Raw genomic sequence first — 21,897 nt, 5'->3', positions numbered from 1 at the left:
GGTAAACTCACCTGAGGTCCCTTCCATGGGGTCATGGTCTTGGGTGCTGGCTTGGGAGGCTTGGGAGGGTACTTCAGTCAGGGTGAGAAACAGTTCCTGGCTGTTGGGGAGAACGGAGAGCTGGGTGCTCTCTGCCAGCTCGTCCTCCTCCTCCTCCTCTTCCCCTTCCGCGGAATCATCAGGTGTCCCTGATGAGATTATCCCCAGCTCGGAATCCACAGTCAGAGGTGGGGTAGTGGTGGCGGCCCCCCCTAGAAATGCATTTAGCTCAGCGTAGAAGCGGCATGTCCGCGGCTCTGACCCGGAGCGACCGTTTGCCTCCTTTGCTTTTTGATAGGCTTGTCTGAGCTCCTTGACTTTCACGCGGCACTGATCTGTGTCCCTATTGTGGCCTCTCTCCATCATGCCCTTGGAAATTTTTTCATAAGTTTTGGCATTTCGTCTTTTCGAACGCAGTTCAGCTAGCACTGAATCCTCTCCCCATATAGAGATCAAATCCAGTACCTCCTGTACGGTCCATGCTGGTGCTCTTTTTCGATTATCAGCCTGCATGGTTACCTGTGCTGATGAGCTCTCTGTGGTCACCTGTGCTCTCCACGCTGTGCAAACAGGAAATGAAATTCAAATGTTCCCGGGGCTTTTCCTGTCCACCTGGCCAGTGCATGCGAGTTCAGATTGCTGGCCAGAGCGGTCACAATGGTGCACTGTGGGATAGCTCCTGGAGGCCAATAACATCGAATTGCGGCCACACTAACGCTAATTCGAATTGACAAATTCGATTTTGGCGCTACTCCGCTCGTCGGGGTGGAGTACAGAAATCGAATTAAAGGGCCCTTTAATTCGAATTAAATGGCTTCGTTGTGTGGACGGTTCCAGAGTTAATTCGAATTAAAGCCACTAAATCCGAATTAAAGGTGTAGTGTAGACCAGGCCTAACAGAGGCCAATGCCAGGTGCTTCAGAAAGAATTAACAGGGCAGTTATCAAGTGATCCATCCCTTGTTGTCCAGTCCCAGCTTCTGGCAGTCAGAGGTTTAGGAACACCCAAATCATGGAGATGCAACCCTGGCCATCTTGGCTAATAGCCACTGATGGACCTATCCTCTAAGAACTTATCTAAATCTTTTTTTGAACCCTGTTATACTTTTGGCCTTCACAACATCCCCTGGCAACGAGTTCCACAGGTTGACTGTGCATTGTGTGAAGTATTTCCTCTTGTCTGTTTTAAACCGGCTGCCTATTAATTTCATCAGATGACCCCTGATTCTTGTGACATGCAAAGGCATTAATAACACTTCCTTATTCACTTTCTCCAAACCATTTATGATTTTATAGACCTCTGTCATATCCCCCTTTGCTCAAAGCTCTTGGGCCCAGCTTTACCCTTCATTTGAGGGGCTCAGCTCCCAGTGGAAGCTGTGCGTGACTGTAGAACTGCAGCCCAGGGGTCACATACAGACCAGCTGGAAGCAGGTGTGATTTTCATTGGATTTGAATGGGATGTGGTCCCTTGTTCTTGAGAAGGAGGAGGAACGTTGCAAATGCTGGTGCTCATTAGAGGCAGGTAAGGAGGCTGGTGTCAGTTCTGATACAAGGGATTAATGTCACAGAGGGAGATGGTTATAGCCAAGGGGCAGAGCCTTTTCCAGCAGCTCCAAGGCCTTGAGGCACAGAGCCCTAACCCAGTCTCTTAGCATCACCTCTGTGCCAGGAATGAACACCTCATTCCTATTTTGAGAGGGTGATAGGCCAGGGCTTCCTGCCCTGTGGGCTGTGAAGCTGCTCCTGTCACAAAGGCAATATCAGTGCCTCATTAAGCAGCAAGACGACTGTTTATATGATGGTAACGCCAAGGAAAATCAGACTCGCTGGGCTAGGGCAAACATAAAGCAAAACGTCATCTTTTCCCTCAAGAGCTTGCAATCTAAATACACAAGACAAAGGCTGGGAGGGGAATCAGGCTCAGAAGGGGTAAGTGATTTGCCCAAGGTCCCACATAGGTCAGTGCCTGAGCCAGGAGTAGAAGCTGTCTCCTGACTCCCAATCCAAATCCTATCTACCTGACCATGCTGCCTCCTAGTGGTTGCCTAGGCCAGGACTCCGAGCTTCCAGAGGCTTTCATGACCAACTAAAAACGGCTAAGAATGCTATGGCAACCTGCAGCGCTGCTCCATCTATGTCTTTACTGAGTGTTTCTTTGCTTTAAAGTTACTCATGATCAAAAATGGGAGAGGTACAAATACACAGAAGGAAGAATCAAATGCAGCAAGGCAAGAGTGAATGTTTGCACCTCATTTGCACTTCCTGTGGAGATTACCAGTTACAAGAGGGGAAAAACCCAGCAAGGGGCTCAGATGAGAAATGGACCTCAGTGAAACAAGAGAAGCACTGAGAGAAAAGGTCAGGCTGTTTACATCGTGCCCAACATGAGCCATGTATGCACCATGAGTGAACACTGCAGATGGGAAGAAAGTGGAGGAAGGACCCTTATGCGGGTTGCAACAGCTTTCCCATCTGCCATGAAAGGGGTGTGTGTCGGTTTGACAATAAATGAGACTTAACGTAGAGATGGGCCAAAAGCACTGAGGTCAGCTGGAACTCAAAGGTGCTCTGCAAATCAATTGGCTATTTTTACAGATCCTTTTCTGACTATAACTGCACTTTAACTGAGGGCGGAATAGGTTTTATTACCTCCAAGTGAGTTCAGCTTGTTAATTGCCAACTACAAAGAGATCTAGCTGCTGTAGCTGCTGGAATAGTTCCTGAGGAGTCACACAGCTCCAGGAAGGGACGCTCGGAGCAGACTCAGAGCCACATATACAGGTGTATATAAGGGCTTGGCTACACTTGCGAGTTAGAGCGCATTAAAGCAGCCCTGGGCGCCCTAGCTCACTACCCGTCCACACTGGCAAGGCACGTAGAGTGATCTGACTCCAAGGCTAGAGCGCTCCTGGTACTCCACCTTGGCGAGAAGGTTAACGCTTGGTACGCATTGGCTGAAACGCCCGGGCGTCAGTGTGAATGAGGTGTTGCATTACTGCGCTCTGATCAGCCTCCGGAAACGTCCCATAATCCCCTTAAGTCAAGTGGCCACTCTTGTCATTGTTTTGGAATCACTGCAGGCATGCGGATATGCCCTTTGAAAGCTCTGTTTCTGACAGCCGGCATGCTTATCTGCTCCGAGACAGAGCAACCATTACTGTGGAATGCTGTGTGTGAGAGAGAGAGAGGCAGGGGGAGGGGGGGCCTGCTGCTGTCTGAACTTACAAGACAGCATGGTGACATGCTCTCAGCCCCCCAAAAACCCACTCTCTCTCCTCTCACATACACACAACACACTCCCGTCACACTCCACCCCATTTGAAAAGCACGTTGCAGCCCCTTGCATGCTGGGATAGCTACCACAATGCACTGCTCTCTGTGGCCGTTGCAAGAGCTGCTAATATGGCCACGCCAGTGCACTTGCAGCTGTCAGTGTGGACAGATTGCAGCGCTTTCCCTACTGCGCTCTACGAAGGCTGGTTTAACTCAAAGTGCTCTACATCTGCAAGTGTAGCCATGCCCTTAGTTAGTGTCACTCACAGGGGGCCCCCTCAGCAAGTCCTTTACAATGACGCCTTGAGGGTCATTAGCTTAGCAATGTGTCAGCTCTTTGTGACATTCTCCTCCCCTCATGCAGAGAGCCAGCGTGAGGTCTATGCTCCACTTAAACCTTCTAAGTCAGGTTTAAATGAGGCATGAGCTTTGCAGTGGCTATCCGCATAGGCTGAACTTCACCTGGAGTGAACGGACAGGTACACTTTTTAAAGAGGGCATTTTATAAGGTGCCTGTGGCAACAGAAGGGCCAAACAGAGCTATTCTCTGACCTACCCACTGGCTTGCCTTAGGACCTAGGCAGAGCTCAGCCAAAGGGTGCATGCATGGGACAGCTAAGTAATCAAAAGCAACGGCTCCTACCGCAGTGGATTTGACTAATTTTATGGCATATTTGGTGCAAACTGGCTTTCTGCCTGCTGCCATGGCAACTCCTCAGCTGGATGGCTGAGGAGTTTTTATGCTATTTGATTAATTTTTTGCATCATCAAGGAGATTATCTGAGCAGCCATGTGCTGGCTCCACTAGCCAGGTGAACGGATGGAATTCATTCCGATGGATCCTGGCTGAAAGCTGCTTGTGAGCACCTTGCTTGTAGGCGGCACGTAACACTACAGAATGGGAGGCAAGTCACTGAGGCTCTGGCACCCAGGCGATTCCAGCTGGGGAAAGATGCCTCAGCATAACCCTTGGGGACCACCCATGCTTGGTCCAGAACACAATGAGCACATGTAGGCCGAGTCCTTGTCCCAGTCACAGAATGGCCTTGACCCAAACGAGAAAGAAACTGAGGTTTAAACCAGCATGGAAAAAAACCCCAGAAGCTCCACTAAGGACAGCCAGGGCAGCCAGAGCGCAGCCTCCAGCACGTGCTCGGCTGGGTGATTTTAAACTGCACCCGTTGATTCAAGGGAGGGACGGGTGAGAGACTTTGCTATTTTTAGATTGCAAACTCTCCAGGACAGGGCCTTTGCCTTCTCTGTTTGTAAAGCACCTCACATGACTAGAGCCCTATAGTAATAACTGAAGTGGGAGAGTGAGCCTGACAGCCCAGCTGTGCTTTGTCCTTCCTGTTTCAGGAGGCATTATCCTCAGAGGTTTTCTGCCATCTGGGACAACAGCTACACCTGGGAAAGCATCAAAGAGGTACTGCAAGGTCAGGCTGATTTTTTAAAGTGGAAAGTTCAGGGTGAGCAGGAGCTGGGGATCTCATGCAGGTCTGCAAGTAGTAGACTTGCGGTGCAAAAAAACACTAATGAAGACCCTGACCCTGAGAAGGGCTGCCCCTTATTAGCGTCACTGGGAGTTGCAGGTGCTCAGCACCTCAAAATCAGCCTCTAAATTACTGAGGTGCTGAAACAACCAGCCTCTGGATCAGAAAGGGCCAGCAATGACACCTAGCTACAGGAGATCTAACCCCAAAGACTGTGTCTAATCTCAGCCTGAGTGGGTCATCCCTGCCTCTGACAGAGGCCTAAGGGGTCTGTCCCTTTCTTACGCTTTGGCAACACTTGTAAATCTTGTCATGCCAATAAAGTCTCGTTGAACTGAATTGAAAGTGCCACTGACCCAGGTAACATAGGGTAGCCAGCACCTCATCTGACCTTTCACGAACCGCAAAACAACCTTGCTATCTTGGCATTTAGAAACTGATCACAGATGGGTCCATGCTGCTGGGTCTGCATGTGGACCCAGCCTCTCCCAAAGTTTGGCTCTAGGGCTGTATGTTCAGATTAATGACTATATATGTGTGAGGCTTAAAAAAACATAAGACCTGAGACAGGCAGGAGCTGTGGAAATGAAGCTTCAGATTTTGCTGCAGTTCAGCGCTGACCTGGTGCTCTTAGCTGTCGGAGGACCTGCAAGACAGCAGATTTCCAAGCGATGCTTCATTGCGTTCTAATACTGCCTCCTCTAGTGCAGTTACAGACTAATGGATATGGCAAATACAATGCGTTGCAGCTGAGAGAGCTGAGAAAACTGTCAACATCATCACCAGACTTTGAGACAGAGGGCTATGTGCTCTGGTCACTTTTGACAGCAATGCTGAATGACCATTCCCTTGCTGTGTGCCCCTTCCTCATCAGACCTATTGAATCTCAGTGCTTTTAGTCCCTGGGAGGGGTTTTAGTCTGAAGTCTCTGATGTGCTCTCCGTCTGAACTCTAACTAACAAAGTCTTTGTCTGGGAATTTCCTTTGGTGTCTAAAGGGAGTCCTAGCACAGCTGGCACGTGCAGAACGACTCCCTTAGAGCTTGCAGGGTCTCTTCCCCATCACTTGCTTCCCCACCCCTTCTGCTTTACAGTCCTCTCTGGCTTCATTCTCATGACGGAAGATGACTGGGAAAAGACTAACCAGGACGTGGGGACTGAGTGGGAAGATTAGGGCAGTCAAGGAATTCGGCTATTGAGGAAAGCAGAGCCTGCGGCCTGGGCTGGAGAGCAAGGGATTTGGATAGAGGAGAGAAGCGGGGAGTGGGAGCACTTAGGGAGGGCTCCGGTTGGAGGTAGTGATGAGTTTGGAGGTGCTGGCCCTTGGGTTTTGTGTGGCTCCAAGGTCGAGAATTTGGGTGGCAGGGGTCAAGAGGCTGTGTGACTGAGGGACTGCACCCAGTCGCAAGGGGCATCTGAGCCAGGGATAATTGGGCATGAGATATGTTTGGGCAAGGAAATCCAGGATTTCCCAAGGCAGTGGGAGGAAAAGAGCCCGCTGCATCCTTAGGAGGTTCCCTGGCCTCTGGCGTGTCCTTCTCACATTCCTAACTCAACAGTAAATAACTCTTCAGATTCATTTCTCCCCATCGCAGGTTCCCATCTCTCCACCCGCATTCCGTTATGGCACCTGTCTGCCTGGAGTCTGAGCACCTTCTGTACACACAAGGACGGAGGTGTTCATCCCTCCCTCCCCGCCTTCCAGTCAGCAGGGGTGGAGACCAGCACAAAGCTACACTAAAGGACTAGAGAATTGGGCCCATAATCTTTCCGCCTCAGCACACCCTCAGGTAATCTTGTCCTAGAAATACCATATACTATGTTGTGTAGGGCAACACACGTGTACCATTTTAATTTATATGGTCACTCAAGAACCCACCCTGTATTCAGTGGCTATGACTATTTGAATTTATTTTTCAATAATTTATTAATGTATATTAATTATTATAAATTATTATTATTATATACAGATATTGATAATCATATAACAGATTCATCCTGCCCGTCAGGCTCTGAGCTCTGTAGCCCCAATACTCACGGGGCGTGGCCAGCTTTGTGAAGATGGGAAGCATGATATCTTCCAGCTGCTGCTTCTGATCCAGGAAATCTTGTCTGGTGGGCTCCTTGGCGTTCTCAAGCCAATCACATTTTACACGACAGGCGCTGAGAGACATGTTCTGTAGAAGAGACAAGGGACATTAACCTTTAGAAGGCAACCTCCAGAAATTAATTACTTCGTTTTAGATGAGGTTACGAGTGGCACCTCTCGTTCAATCAGAAGGCCAGGTAGCAACCCAGGGTCAAACTGCCCGTATGATCTCTTACATGCCTGCCTCTGCCAGCCACAAAAGAGAGGATGCAACATTGGCCTTCTTGAACTGAAACTGGCCTCTCCTGTTAGGAGTTACAAATAAGGCACATAGATTAAGTTTATATCAGTTAATTGAAGAGAGAGGTATGGTGTAGTGATCAGAGCACAGGACTGGGAGCCAGGAGCTCCCAAGATATCATCCAGAACCGGATACTCACTCTTCCTGTGCCTCTGGGTTCAGGAGAACTGGGTGCGACTCTCTTCAGAGCCCATAAATGCTGTTGGGCTACAGGAGATGCTGCAAAGCAACACGAGGTGCCGAGCGATCCAGCGCTAAGAGTGCAGTGAAAGGGCTAGTGCAGGAGGGAGGAGCGTAGGCTCCATTCTCCCTGTGTAACCTTGGAATAACCACTTCACCTCTCCGTGGGTCGCTTTCCCCATCTGTAAATGGGGATAACACTCACCTCGCACAGGACCTATAAGGCTTCATTCATATGTGCAAAGCATTTGGGCTCAGATCCTCAAAGGGATTTAGGTGTCCAACTCCCATTGAAATCCATGGGAGTTAGAAACCCAAATACCTTTGCAATCTGAGTCTTTGTGTTTATCCAGCACCTTCTCCAGCAGGCTATCAAAGTACTATCATTCATACGCTGATCTGCTCCCCATTGCAAGCACTGCTGAGTGTAGTCTCCTCCCCTCTTATTCTGCAAAGGGTGGTGTGAGCAGAAAACATATCCTCACATGGAATCAAGAAGGCAGTTCTAAACTTTACTGCGAATAGGTCGGTTCTCCTGATAAGAGCTCAGCACTGTACCTTGTCTTCCTTGTTCAGCCTTCCCTGCACCTTCTCTGGGTCTGCAATCGTTGCCTGGATGTGGGCGATGAACGTCCGCAGAGCCTGCTTAGCTTCTGCGAAACAGGACACACACGATGAAGAGACAAGGTTAGTCATGGGGAAGTACTCACAGAACGAGGCAGGGGCTTATAGAGAGACAGACTGCTACACAAAAGGAACCAGCCTTGTGTCCCATGTTGATCCAGACTGCTTTAAGGCTATTTAGGTACTAATTATTTGCCCTTCCTTGGAAGACCTTCGGGTTTATAAATATTAACGAATGGAGCCTCATCATACTCCCGAGAGGTGGATAAGTCTATTGTCCCATTTTACAGATTGGGAAACTAGGCACAACAGGACAGATCCTCAGCTGGTGTAAATCACTGCCTTCAATGCCAATTTATGCCAGCTAAGGATCTAGAAATGATGGGCCTGCTCCTGTGAGGTGGTGGGTGCCCCTCGTTCCCCTGGACTTCAAGGGAAGTCCCAAGAGCTCAGCCTCCCACAGGGTCACACCTACACTAAGGATCATCTTTGTAGGCTGCAAACCTGAGGGGTCAGTCATTGGCAAAACTGTGTATATTAGAAAGAGCACAATGCAGAGCATTGCCCTGACCAAGTCATTGGGGGGCCAGACTCTGAACCCCTGACTCACAACAGAGCAGTTACTCACAGGAGGAGCTGTGACTTCAATGGGACTAGTTGTGTGCACAAGGGGTTCACAACCACTCAATGACACCAGGTTTCTCATGTTACCTAGTTCCATAAATATAACTGGCTGTACTAGAACAGCGTCCTTAGCAAGTCACACATCTGTATTAATAATAGTTTGCACTTATATCGCTCCTTTCATCTGTGGATTTCAAAGCACTGTACAAAACGGGTCAATATTATCTCCATTTTACAAATGGGGAACTGAGTCACAGAGCGGCTAAATCAGTTACAGAGCTGGGATTAGAAGTCAATCTTTCTAACTCCCCCTTCCCCACTCTAGCTGCTAGACCATGTTAGGCTGCTTATATCTTTAACTTCTTATGGTGCCCACTGAAAAAAGCTTTGAGATCCTTATGACATCACAATATCTTTCTTGAAAGCAAACGCCATTGGCTGATGATGTCACCAGCCAACAACTTCTCTGGCACTCAGGACTGGAGCTTGGTCCCAAGCCACGAAACGCCAGGGTGGAGTGGTTCATTTGCTTAAAATCCATCCAAGGTACTACAGTATGAACTCTAAAGGCTATTTGCTGCTGGATCTCTGGCTGCAGTTGGTACATGCTGACGATCAAGTCACTGGAGACCTTTCCTCTTAAAAAAAGAAGACAATGTTTGTCCGAGGTGTCTCCCTAGTCTTTCCTATCTGGATTGCCTTCTTGTTCCAAAACAGCCTCTGCCTTTGTGATCGCCCAAGCTGGGTCAGAGTTGGATGGGAAATTCTTCCAGAGGATCTGGAGCAACTGCAGCTTGGAACTCCACTTCAATCTAACTGCCTGCCCTACCCTCTGGACCAACTGTCTCACTGCTTTACTCACCTGGAAATAGCCAAAGGATGCTTGGACGTTTTGTATGTCAGCTGCAAAATTATACTTTTCTTCCTAGGGGGCTTATGTGTACGCTGTCTTTGGAACAAATTGAGAAGACCGCAGAAGAAGGTAAGTGATGTAAATGAGCAAGGTAGGAACGGTGCAGGTTAGATTAGAGCATGGGACTGGAAATTGACTAACTTTGCTACTGATTCACTGGGTGGCCTTGGGCATGTCACTTAAGCCTAACTTTTCAAAGGTGTCTGCAAATTTTGGGTGCCTCCATTTTGAGGTGCCATTGAAGACACCAAGGCCAAGAGGTTCAGAAATAGGAGAATAAAGCTAAGTCCATATTTGGGCACCTCAGAAAGTGGCCTGATTGTCAATAATACCGAGCACTCAAGATCTCCCATTGATGGTACCCATCTCTCCAGGGGCTCTGCTGTGTGCTTGTCACTTTGGGAAGTCAGACCACTTATTTAGGTGTTGAAATATCCTGTGTTGGCCACAGGCGGTTGTCAGCTTTAGAGTTTTGTGCCATGATACAGCTAGAGGCTATGAACAGCTAGAGTCAAGGCACTTAAATGTGGGAAATAGCAACCAGCCCAAGATAGCACCCACCGCTTTGGCTTGGATCATCCCTGAGACTTGAGTCCCATTTCCTGAGGGAGGTGGGAGCCCTCTGGGTATGGCCAGAGATCTAGAGAAAGCCCACCCTTATGCTATTACTATTATTTGTATTAGAGTAGCACTTATGGACCCCAGTAAAGGATCAGGGTCCCATGGTGGTCGGTGCTGTACAGACAGTAGTAAAACAAAAATAGTACCTGCCCCAGAGAGCTTACAGTGTCGGTTAGTGCAGAGGTTCTCAATCTTTCTCTTTCTGAGGCCCCCGCAGAATGCTATAAAAACTCCACAACCCACCTGTGCCACAACAACTGTTTTTCTGCATCTAAAAGCTAGGGCCAGCGTTAAGGGGTAACAAGAAGGGCAATTGCCTGGGGCCCTAGGCCACAGGGGGCACCGTGAAGCTAAGTTGCTCAGGCTTTGGCTTCAGCCCCTGGTGGTGGGGCTCGGGGCCCCAGGCTGCAGTCCTGCATGGCGGGGCTTTGGCTTTCTGTCCTGGGCCCTAGCAAGTCTAGCACTGGCCATGCTTGGCAGACCCCCTGAAACTTGCCCATGGCCCCCAGGGGACTCCTGGTTGAGAACCACTGGATTAGAGTTACCGAATGGTGCTCTCTGAATCCAAAGAGGTAAGGAAAGGAGCAGCGGAGAGATGAGAGGGGGTAACACTCCAAACATTCGGTGATCACCAAACAATCGATGCCTGGGGCCTTGCTGCTGCAAACACCGAGCTTTCCAAATTAATCCAAGTCCAAAGATTTGCTCCGGCTCGCCCACGTGGCAGGGCTGCCATCTGTACTCAGACCACACACGCCCTCAGTGAGGCAACATACTTGCACCTGAGCTTTCAGATGGAGTCAGATCTTGGCCCAGGTCCTCCAAGTATTTTAGCTCCTAACTTCCACTGAAATCAATGGAAATTAGGAGCCTAGATACCTTTGAGGACCTGGGCCCTGGTGCTTTTGGGGCAGAATGCTCTATGTCAATGGGACTATTCACAAAGCAAGGTACAGCTCAGCGTAAGTGCATCAGGAAGTGGCCCTTACAGCTCAGTCCTGCTCACACCGATGAAAAGAGGAGTTTTGCCGTTGACATCAGCAGGCCCAGGATTAGACCCTTTGTCAGCAGCCTCTAGAAGATGCTTAAGAAACATGACTTGTTGATCATTTAAAATGCTTTTGCTCCCTCTTCAGCACTGTTCCAAGAGGCTGGAAACCTCTCCATGATCCATCAAAGAGGAAAGGGCTGATTTTAAAGGGACAGGTCAACTGGGCCTCATCGTTTTAAACTGAATTGCTATTCTGAGGACTGAACCTAATGGCAAAGGACTCTGTAGCATGGGCTCGCTCAAGAATTTCTCTCATGCACCAGGAACATAACATGGCATGGCCAGACTGGCTCAGATTTGTGATCATCTAGCCCAGTGTCCTGTCTCTGGCAAAACCAGACACTTCCGAGAAAGGTGCAAGAAACCCCCTATAGGCAGATGTGGGGGTGATCTGCCCCCAGGAAGGTATCATCCTAGTCCCTGAGAGTTAGAGATTGATTTAAGCCCTAAAATGGGCAACGGAGACATTTGAAAGTACTGTAACAGCCAGGATAGAACCCAGTGGGAGCCTTAGCAGGTGGATGGGAGGATAAATCTGAAGTTTTCTTATAACGACCTGCAGAAAGTAAATCTCTGGAGAACAACAGACTGGACCAGATCCCCAGGCTGGTGCAAACCAGCATACCTCCATTGAAGTCCATGGGCCAGATCCCCCGCTAGGGTAACGAAGAGTAGTTCTGCTCAAGTCCATGGGCCAGATCCCCAGGCTGGTGTAAATCAGCATAGCTCCACTGAAGTCAGTGGAGGTGACTTACACCGGCTGAAGATCTGGCCTGCGGACTCTTGAATTGGTAAGTAAGAAATCCAGGCTGATGGCTTTTGGCTCTCGATGAAAAGAATTACTGTCACAATGTCATCTGCTTTGTCTTTCCAGGTGTCCGTGGAGACCTCTTCTGTTTCTGTCACGACAGAATTTCATGCTGAGTGCACCTGCAATGTGGACAAAATGCTCTGCAGGCTGGTGGCAAACACGTCTACCATGAGGAAATACCTGAAGTATGTATGCCACCATTGTAGGAATAAAGCCAGGCACCAGAAGTTAAGTAAGAAGAGGAAAGAAGAAGAAATTAAGGATGAATTGATCTTCCCTATTTGTCCATACAGCCACAGCTCCAGCACGGATACCATGATGCAGGAAGTATAAGGGAAAGGACTCCTCCTTGGACAACAATCATATTTTCGTGCTCTAATAATTGTTTATCCATATTCTTTGCTACGATGTTGCGAAGACATGAGAGTGGGGACGACAAGGACAGAGCCAATCTGAAGTCGATGTCTGTTTGTCTGAACGTTTATCTAACTATGACAGTTTGAGAGTTGAACGCTGTCGATGTTCCCATGGACAAGGTGGGGAAGGAGGAGGGGAGAAAGAGGGACTATTAAAAAAAAATCTTTCAGAAGCGTGGTGACGGCAGTTTGAATTTGGAACGTCAGTAAAATAACATTGTACTAGGCTGAAAGAAGCCCCAGTTCTCTCCTGTGATCCAGTTGCTTTGAGCCACTCCCTCAATGCAAGGCAGCTGGAAAGCTGCCTTATTCCAGATAGTTGGGGACTCCTCTAGCCAAAGGTGAATCCCCATATGGCATGGAACCAGAATAAGTGCTGTACATCAGCTCCTCCAGCACAGTGGGCATGGCCAAGGAACAGGGGGCATGACTGGAGAGCCACTGTGTCCAGCAACCCCTGGCTGCTAGAATGGCCCCTTAGGGCTGTAGCTGCTGGGTCACACCAGGGGCCAAACTGCTCCCTGACCACTCTGCATGTCAGGGAGCTACACGGACAGGGTAAACCAGCTTTGTCCCTTTTCCTCTGGTCCTGCACTGAGCATCGCTTGGCAGGACCAGAGAACCTCAGCCTGATACTTTACATTTCTGCTATCCAGGACTTTCCTTAGAGCATGGGCACCAAGGGTCCACTCACAGTTACTGGTGCAGCTCTCACCTTAGGAGCTGCATTTGTTGTTGGATCAATCACCTTACAGGTCAGGCCTAGAGTAGTATTTAAAATTCATTTGACCTACAGACATGGGGGTCAGATCTTCAGCTGGTGTAAATCAGCATAGTTTCATTCACTCCAATGGAGCTCTGATGGACTTTCACCAGCTGAGGCTCTAACCCATGGTGATCACAACCTCCCCTGTATAGCTGGGCATTACCAGTCTCACCTGCCCAGTCCAGGAATTCGACGCAGTCTGTCTGTGCATAACGGTCGGCTATATCTCGGGCCTTTTCACCCCGGAAGTTCGTCGCTAGAATATCAGCTTCCAGTTCTACCAGAGTTTTCAAAGTCTCCAGCTGGCCCCAGGCCGCAGCACAGTGGAGGAGTGTGTAACCTGGGGGATGACAGAGAAGTCATCAGAACCAAAGGGAGAGGTATCTTGCTGGGGGTCAAATGCCAGCTAATAATACTTTGCATTTTCAGAGCAACTTTCTTCCCAAAGTGCTAAGTACATGTGAAACCCCCTGTAATGCAGCCGCCACTGGAGGGGAGGTCAGCAACTAACCAGTGCTGCACAGCAGAGTGAGGGCGGGGAGAAAACTGTGGCCAAGGGCAATCCTCAGACAAAATCTACAGGGAAGGAGCCAGCCATGGAGGGGAGGGGAAAGGCATGTGGAGTCTGGAATCAGTGGTACGACAGAAGAAAGGGAAGTTTTGCAGCAAGTGGGTTAGAGAATTTAGGTTGCAGGAAGTGAGAGATGACCAAGCAGCTGGGACAACAGAACAGAAAGATCAATTTCTAACAGTGGAGAATTTCAGGAAGGGAACAGAGGAGAGGCCAGGATAGGGGGAGTGAGTGAGCATGGAGAGGAGGTGAGTATAAAGCCACGTGGGAATCTAGGGTCAGATCCAAAGCCTAGTGAAGTCAATGGAAAGGCTCCCATTACTTCGGTGGTGCTTGGATTAAGCTTCACAGAAGCAGAGTGGTGAGTGGAAGGAGTAAGTGAATGTGAATGTGAATTCAGAGACGTCAGGATAAGCTTGAAGGAGCAGAAGGGCTGATCCTGCACCAATGAAGTCAATGCGTCGGCTTGGATGGGAACTGGGTCATGGCCGGAGTGAGCAGGTGTGGGGCCCAATCCATTGCCCGCTGCCGTCAGCAGCATACCTCTGGCTGTTTTATCCTTCATGACCACTCCGTATTTTGCCAGTGCTCTGATGACTGCACTCTGTCCAGCCATGCTGGTTGCATACAGTAGGTCTCTCCCTACGATGTCCTTTTCCACGAGAAGTTGCATGGCCTTTTCACCATCAGGGTCTTCTGGGTTGGCAAAAATCTGCTGCACACCCTCCACATCTCCAGTGAGAGCAAGCCTCAGGAGAGGGTTAAAATACTCTGGCTCCTTAGGCTCCCCTGTATCTGCTGGCTGTGTTGCTTCTACTAGCTCCATTGTCTCTAGAGCAATGTCTGCCAAAAAAGGAGGAACAGTATGGAATCCTTTAAAGCAGCTGATTGGTTTTGTGGTTTGCCCGTATATATATTCATCAGGATTGTAACCTGGGTCTTTTCTGAAATAGAATGGGGCACATCCAATATTCACCAATGACCCTCCCTGATATGAATGTATTCTTTTTATTTACAGTGTGGCCAACTCTCATTATTTTATCGTGGGTCTTGTGATTTTTCTTAAAGCCCCAGCTGTTGGAACCATGATATTGCATGAGAATCTCAACTTTCATTTAAAAAACAAAGTACACTTCGTGCCTTGTGGCTGCAGAGTACAGCTGGAAAATGTCAACCCTAATGGCTCAAATCCCAGAAGGCAAATAGCAAGAACCCAACATTTACTATTTTTTTAAAAACTCATGATTTTAAAGCCAATTTTGTGATTTGTGTGAGTCAGACTCATGAGTTTTGAACTTTGGGGCTGGCAATACTGATTTTACATTGTTACCAATGCGCATGCCAGTTTTGCAGAATGTAGTGTTTAAAAGGGCTTGCCACCTAACTCAGGCAGAGCAGATCAAATTAACTAGCGACCACATTAAGTGCAGATCATTGTGATAAATTAAGACAGATTTCCATGAGTTTATACATCATGCAGAGCTTGGTATGAGCAAGACACTGAACTTTCTTTGAACTCAGTAGCCCTTACATAAGGATTTCAAATGTGATTTTTCTGCCCAGTGTCAATTTATTTCCAGTACTGTACTGTATATTCATCCCATTACTGGCTCCTCCTGCTGGCTAAAGTGAAACATAGCAATTCACAGTTTTACTTTTTACTGGGCTGCTGGAGAAGGATAATTATTTTGGTATTGAAGATCATGGGTTCCTATTCTCTTGCAGCTGTTGGGGAGTCTGCAAGACTAATTATTAGAGTAGACCACTGAAAGTTGGGATTGCTGGGTTCTAGACCTTGCTTTGTCACTTATTAGCAATGGGCTTGCTCCATCACCCACTGAAATCAATGGAAAAACTCCCATTGATTTCAGTAGACGTATGAGGCCTTGTGTGACCTCAGAAAAGTCCCATAACTTCTCCATGTGTTGGTTTCACCACTGGTAAATTAGGGATAATAATGTAAATTTGCAAGGTTGTTGTGAGGCAATTAATTACAGCCCGAGGAAGCTAGCAACAGTGATATTGGTTGGGGGATAGGGACATAGTTTTTAATCCCATTGAAACTGGGCACACTATGTTTTTTGTATATATATGGACTGTCAATTAATTGTAGTTAACACAAGCGATTAAGACAAAACAAGTTAACTAAATTAAAAAATAGTAATTAATCACAGTTTTAATCACACTGTTAAACAATAATGGAATACCTATTTAAATTTATTATAAATATTTTGGATGTTTTTCTACATTTTCAAATATTTTGATTTTGATTACAACATGGAATACAAAATGTACAGTGCTCACTTTATATTATTTTTTATTACAAGTATTTGCACAGTAAAAAAAAATAATGATCCAAAGCAGTGCAGACCAATGCACCTTCATTTGCATCATCTGAGTCAGATGCCACCAACAGAAATTAACACATTTCTTTTAATCATCAGCATGGAAGCATGTCCTCTGGAATGGAGGTCCAAGCATGAAGGGGCATACAAATGTTTAGCATCTGGCACGGAAATATCTTGCAACGCCGGCTACAACAGTGCCATGCGAACGTCTGTTCTTACTTTCAGGTGACATTATAAATAAGAAGCAGGCAGCATTATCTCCTGTTAATGTAAACAAATTTGTTTGTCTTACCAATTGACTGAAGAAGAAGTGGACTTTTGTTTTTAAGTGCAGTTATGTAAAAAAAAAAATCTGCATTTGTAAGTTGCACTTTCACGATAAAGAGATTGCAGTACAACACTTGTATGAAGTGAATTGAAAAATACTTTTTCTTTTATCTTTTTTACATGGCAAATATTTGTAATCAAATAATATAAAGTGAGCACTGTACACTTTGTATTCTATGTTGTAATTGAAATCAATATTTGAAAACGTAGAAAAACATCCAAAAATATTTATAATATATTTAAATTAGTATTCTATTATTAACAGTGTTTAAAACTGTGATTAATTGCAAATATTTTTATCTCATGATTAATTGCAATTCTTTTTTTAATCATTTGACAGCCGTAATATATATATATATATATATATATTTGTATAGCCATTGTTTATTTTCATTTTATCACAAAAGCACTTATCTACAGATTTAAAATACACAAACACTTAGAGATTAAGGAACAAAAACACAGGGGACTTTTATGTCTATGTACTCCATAAGAGAGGGACTTTCTAGGGACAGTTTGGTATGTATTTTCCCAGGATCAGGGCCTAACTTAGTTAATTCAGGACAGAGGATTACATGGTGTCCCAGTGAAGTCAGTGGGGCTCTGCACAGGAGAAAGAGTCCATACCTGGAAATTGCATCAGGCCCAACGTCACTTAAGCTGACAGGAACCATTTTGTTTCTGTTTTCTCATGAGAGGGCAAATACATTCTTACTGTGAGGCTACTTCTCTCTCCAGCCCATGGGAAAGTGCCATTTTCACAAACATTTAAGAAGAAAAGCCATGTTAGAGGAGGATTTGTCATAGAAGGACCTGATCCTGACTGGTGCTGGGTGCCCCAGACTCACTGATCCCAGTGGGAGCTGCAGGTACCATGCTCACACAGTTTGCAGGGTAACTGTGTTGAAAAACATAGGACAAAGGGCCAGCTGCCAAGAGGAAGCCCCCTGCACAGTGGCATCGAAGCTCACAAGACAGGGGCCCGCTGCACTGGATTCGTGCATGCAACTTCATTGTTCTCTGCTCAAATGCTTCTTAGTGGCTCCCGACTAGACCCAGGCTGCTGTGGGACAACAAGCACCACACCTGCCACGTCCCACAGCTCCCTAGTGCAGATTCTCAGGATCAGGCCCTAAATGACCACACTGAACAAGACACAATTAGGGCCCCATGGCCCCTCTAGGGCTCACACAAACCTGTGCACAGCGGGGATGTCCTCACCTCCAAGTCCCAAGAAAGCTATTCCCGGCCCTGCCTGGCCAACACCGATGCAGACAGCTTCTGCTGTTGCCATAGCAACAGTTCTCTGTGTGCCACCGTCACTCTCCTCCGGATTCCAGGGAAGGTTGACATCATGGAATGGCCCCGCCCAGCCAGCTGCGGGACAAGGCCTGCTGCCAAGAGTTCCGGGGTGCACAATGCCATTGAGTCTGGAAATGAGAGGGAAATCACTGGTGAATATGGCTGGAGGAATAATCAAAGCCTTCTGATGCCAGCCTGCATCTCCTGACACTGTAATTTTTAGGGAAGGGATTTAAAAGCCATTTCCAAACCCTTGGTATCATGTCAGCGAGCTGTCTTTAAAATTCCTCTCAGGTCAGTGATGTCTCTGGGAGTCACACAAGATTTTGGACCAGACTGTGCATAGCCACTAAGCAGCGGCCTGACTGCAAGTGAATGGGAGTCTTTCCACTGTGCCTGGCCCTAGAACAAGAAAAGGGATATGCAGTGTTGTTGTGGTGTGCTGCCATTCCTTTTCTTGAGACAAGGTGGGTGAGGTAATATCTTTTATTGGACCAACTTCTGTTCTCTGGTTGAGAACAGAAGTTGGTCCAATAAAAGATACTACTACCTCACTCACCTTGTCTCAAGAAAAGGAATGGCAGCACACCACATAGCAACCTGCCACCTGATTGGGAATGGACAGTAATGAGCAATGGACGCAAGGGATCCAGCCCCAACACAGTGTGGCCCCAATCCTGGGTGGGTTGTACCTGCCCCAACAGATACCTGAGGGGGTCTGTCTATTTTTTTTTTAAACATTTTGACACTACTTGCATAGCTTTTCATGCCAATAAAGTCTCCTTGAATTGAACTGAAGTTAACTTTAGTGGACTTTGGATCGGACCCAGGTGAGCAAGAGGGTTGTAGGACACATGAAGTTTCTCTCCTTTTGCCCATTCCCACAGTGTCTGGGTGCAATCACAATCCCTACAGCACACAGACTGCTCCCTCCCACTACCCACTTGATACGCAAAACATGCCAAAAGCAATGACGGGGAGGAGGGGACGGAGAGTAGCGTTGGCTGATCGCAAAAAAAAAAAAAGAACACACCACAGTTTCCTCAGGATAGTGCAGCATCTGCACACTGGGGGCTTCCAGAGCAACTTCTGTGGTGGAGCAGAACTCACCCTAGGCAGAGTGATATATAAATGTCACAATCAAACCTCCCACAAGGTTTGCAAGGTTTGCCACAAGGACTCGTCATTTTTTTCCCCCAAGAGAGTGTAACGCATCAAAAAGGAAGGGAGTTGAATCCACTCTGTTTATTTAAGAAATTAAGGAGATGCTGAGTTTGCTATGCAATTCTAACAAGATAGCACTTTGCATTCTTAGGTTGCCTCATCAGGGGATCACAAAGCACTATGCAAACATTGATTAAACCTCACAACCATCCCACTTCCAAGACAAAATTGCTACACTGGGGATGAGTCATAAGATTGTGATGCTACCTTAGCACCTGGAGATGCAAAGGAATAATGTTTCACAGATCCCAAAAGTGAGTTCAGGACCCATAGGAACCTGTAATTGCAGGACGCCTTGTGAAAAGCTATATAATCCTGACAATAATTGGGTGACAGTCTTTCCTGTGAGATCATGTTATACTAGCTCCATTTTACTGGCTGGGGAAACCGAGGCACAAAGCAATTTAATGACTTGCCCAAGACCATACAGCAAGTCAGGGCTCTGAACCAGGAACAGAATCCAGGAATCCTGACTCCCAGTTTCCTGCTCTAATCTCTAGGAAATACTTCTGTTTATTCACATCAATGCACAGTGAATTCCCAGAGCCTAGTGAAACTGATATAATAATTGATAATCACTCACTGAGCTGAAAAGGGCTGAATGATCTGCCCCACATTTGTTTTGAAAAGGGTTGTCATGCTTAGGAAGGAGCAGAAGTCTTTGTAGAATCAGAGTCCAGTTGAAGTACACTGAGATGAGGTCTTGCAACTGCTCTTCTTTCATTTTTGACCCAACACAAATCTGCTATTCTCTCATCAGTGTTATTGCCTGGTGTGGAGATGGGAATTGTCTTGAGTCATTCTGAGCATCTTGAGTTATTCTGATAGGCAAAGAATAAAAAACACAACACACTTGTTGCAGAGGTTGCAATTTGTAGGGTACTTTGATATTCTTTGGGAGGAATGGTGCTCTAGAAATTTAAAATATTATTAGTTCAGGTTTACTTAGGCTGCTGGATTGTGCTGGAATGTTGGACTAAGTCCTGAGTTCTATACCTGGCTCTATCACTAACTCACTGTGTGATCATGGGCCAGTCACGTAAATTGTCCATGCCTCCATTTCCTCATCCGCAAAATGGGGATAATAATTCTTACCTAGCAAACAGGAAGAAATCCCACCTGTCCCCAAAATTTCCAGGGTCATCCCACTTTAAATAAGTGAAAATGTGCCAAGCTTCATAATTATGGATCCTAATGTAGCCTGAACATACCTACACATTTTGAATGTTTAAAAAAAATATGTGACCCTGCATTTTATTATTCTGAATTCTTGTCATCAGGAGTGCTGAGTCATTAAGCCACATTTGGTGACATTTTGCACTGTGGGTTGGTGGCACTTCACCGTGATATGGCTATGCTTTGCCCCAACATGATGATGCTTCATTGGGATGTTTCTCCACAACAGTTCGCTGTGATGCTTTATCATGACACAGTGACACTTCACCGTGATGTGGTGCTACTTTGCTATGATGCTTTCCTGTGGCCTGGTGATGCTCTGTTATGGCATTATGACCCTTTGGTGTGACTATTTCTCCATGACACACTTCCATGATGGAGGGATGCATTGCTGTGAGGTGAACGCTTCTCCAGGACACTATGATACTTGGTGGTGACCCATTGCCATGATACAGTGACACTTTACAGTGACCTCTTATCATGACACTTTGCCATGACACAGTGACTCTTGACAGTGACCCATTACCATACCACTTGGTGGTGGCTGCTGCCATAATGCTTTGCCATGACACAGTGAGACTTAGTGGTGACCTGTTACCATGACACTTTGCCGTAACATTTGGAGGTGACCCATTACCATAATACTTGGTGGTGACTGTTGCTGTGACACAGCGACACTTGACAGTAGGGTTGCCATTTCAAAAAATAAGGGACTGTTTTTTTTAGCACTCTCACCCCACTGCTCCTCCCAACATTATTATGATAATCAATAAATAAAATAATAATAATAATAATAATTAATAATATAATAAGCAGTACTCACCTACATTCGCGTGGGGTATTTCTTGCTGCTTTTTGCAGCACTCAATAACTCCTGATCTTGTTCAGAGATGAAAAAATAAAGGGCATCGTTGTAATAAGGGACTGCTGGCCACCTTATTTGGCGGTGACCCACTGCCAGGAGGCTTTACATGACACTTCATGGTGGTGCCGTGATAACTCAGGGCGATACTAGCGCAGTCCGCTGCCATGACGGCCAGGCGTTCGCCTTCAGCCTGGTCCCGCCATTGGGCCCCCTGAGCCTCCATCCCCGGGGGAGGAAAGGGGGCGGGCCGGTTTGAGCCCGGAACGGCGGTGTCCGCGGCTGCGGTTCTGGGGGGAAGGCTGGGGAGGCCGGACCGCGTCCTGCTGGCGGAGCCGATGGGCGGAGGGGGCTGGTTACTCGCTGTTCCGGGACCCGCAGCAGCAGCACCCGCAGGCAGAGACCCCGCGCCCGTGAGTGACAGGGCGGGGGTCCGGGTCCCTCCTCCACCGGCTACAGCCTCCCAGGCCGTGGCTCCTTCAGGGGAAGACCCCCCCCCCGTTCGAGCGAGGGGGTCAGGCCTCCGCAAGGGATGGCGGGGGGCCGGGCCTAGGGGCTGGGACTTGGTGGGGAGGGGGTGCCGGGGATGACGGGGCGAGGTGCAGGGTCGGGGCTGGGGGAAGGGAGTAGGGGGAGGAGCAGGGTGCCTGGGGTGCAGGGTCGGGGCTGGGGGGGAGGGGCTTTCCATCTTCAATTGTAATCCCTTAAAATTCCCAATGCATCCGTTTGCCGACCCCTCCTCCCCCCGCTTGGACTGGTTGGGAATAGACAGTGGGTCACGCTGGAGCCTTGTCTGTGTCTTGAGGGTACTGATGGTATCTGAGTGCACCTCCCATCCTGGGCTCACCATACTGCCTTGCAAATGTGAACAAATTATCCAGCATC

The 21,897-nt window shown here is 47.5% G+C and overlaps 1 protein-coding gene across 1 annotated transcript; it reads right to left on the bottom strand.

The window, feature by feature from the left end:
* Positions 1-5,400: 5,400 nt before the first annotated feature.
* On the bottom strand, positions 5,401-17,097 carry ANKRD45 (ankyrin repeat domain 45). Its single transcript, XM_065410180.1, has 6 exons — positions 17,076-17,097; positions 14,317-14,616; positions 13,375-13,542; positions 7,935-8,029; positions 6,845-6,983; positions 5,401-5,453 (listed from the first exon to the last, which is right to left on the bottom strand). Exons 1-6 carry the CDS (start codon positions 17,086-17,088, stop codon positions 5,401-5,403), a joined length of 768 nt encoding a protein of 255 aa, XP_065266252.1. The 5' UTR covers positions 17,089-17,097.
* Between the last annotated feature and the right edge of the window lie 4,800 nt (positions 17,098-21,897).

This window comes from Emys orbicularis, chromosome 8 (genome assembly GCF_028017835.1).
Source record: "Emys orbicularis isolate rEmyOrb1 chromosome 8, rEmyOrb1.hap1, whole genome shotgun sequence".
NCBI classification, from domain to species: domain Eukaryota; kingdom Metazoa; phylum Chordata; order Testudines; family Emydidae; genus Emys; species Emys orbicularis.
This window is presented reverse-complemented; position numbering and strand designations above follow the sequence as displayed.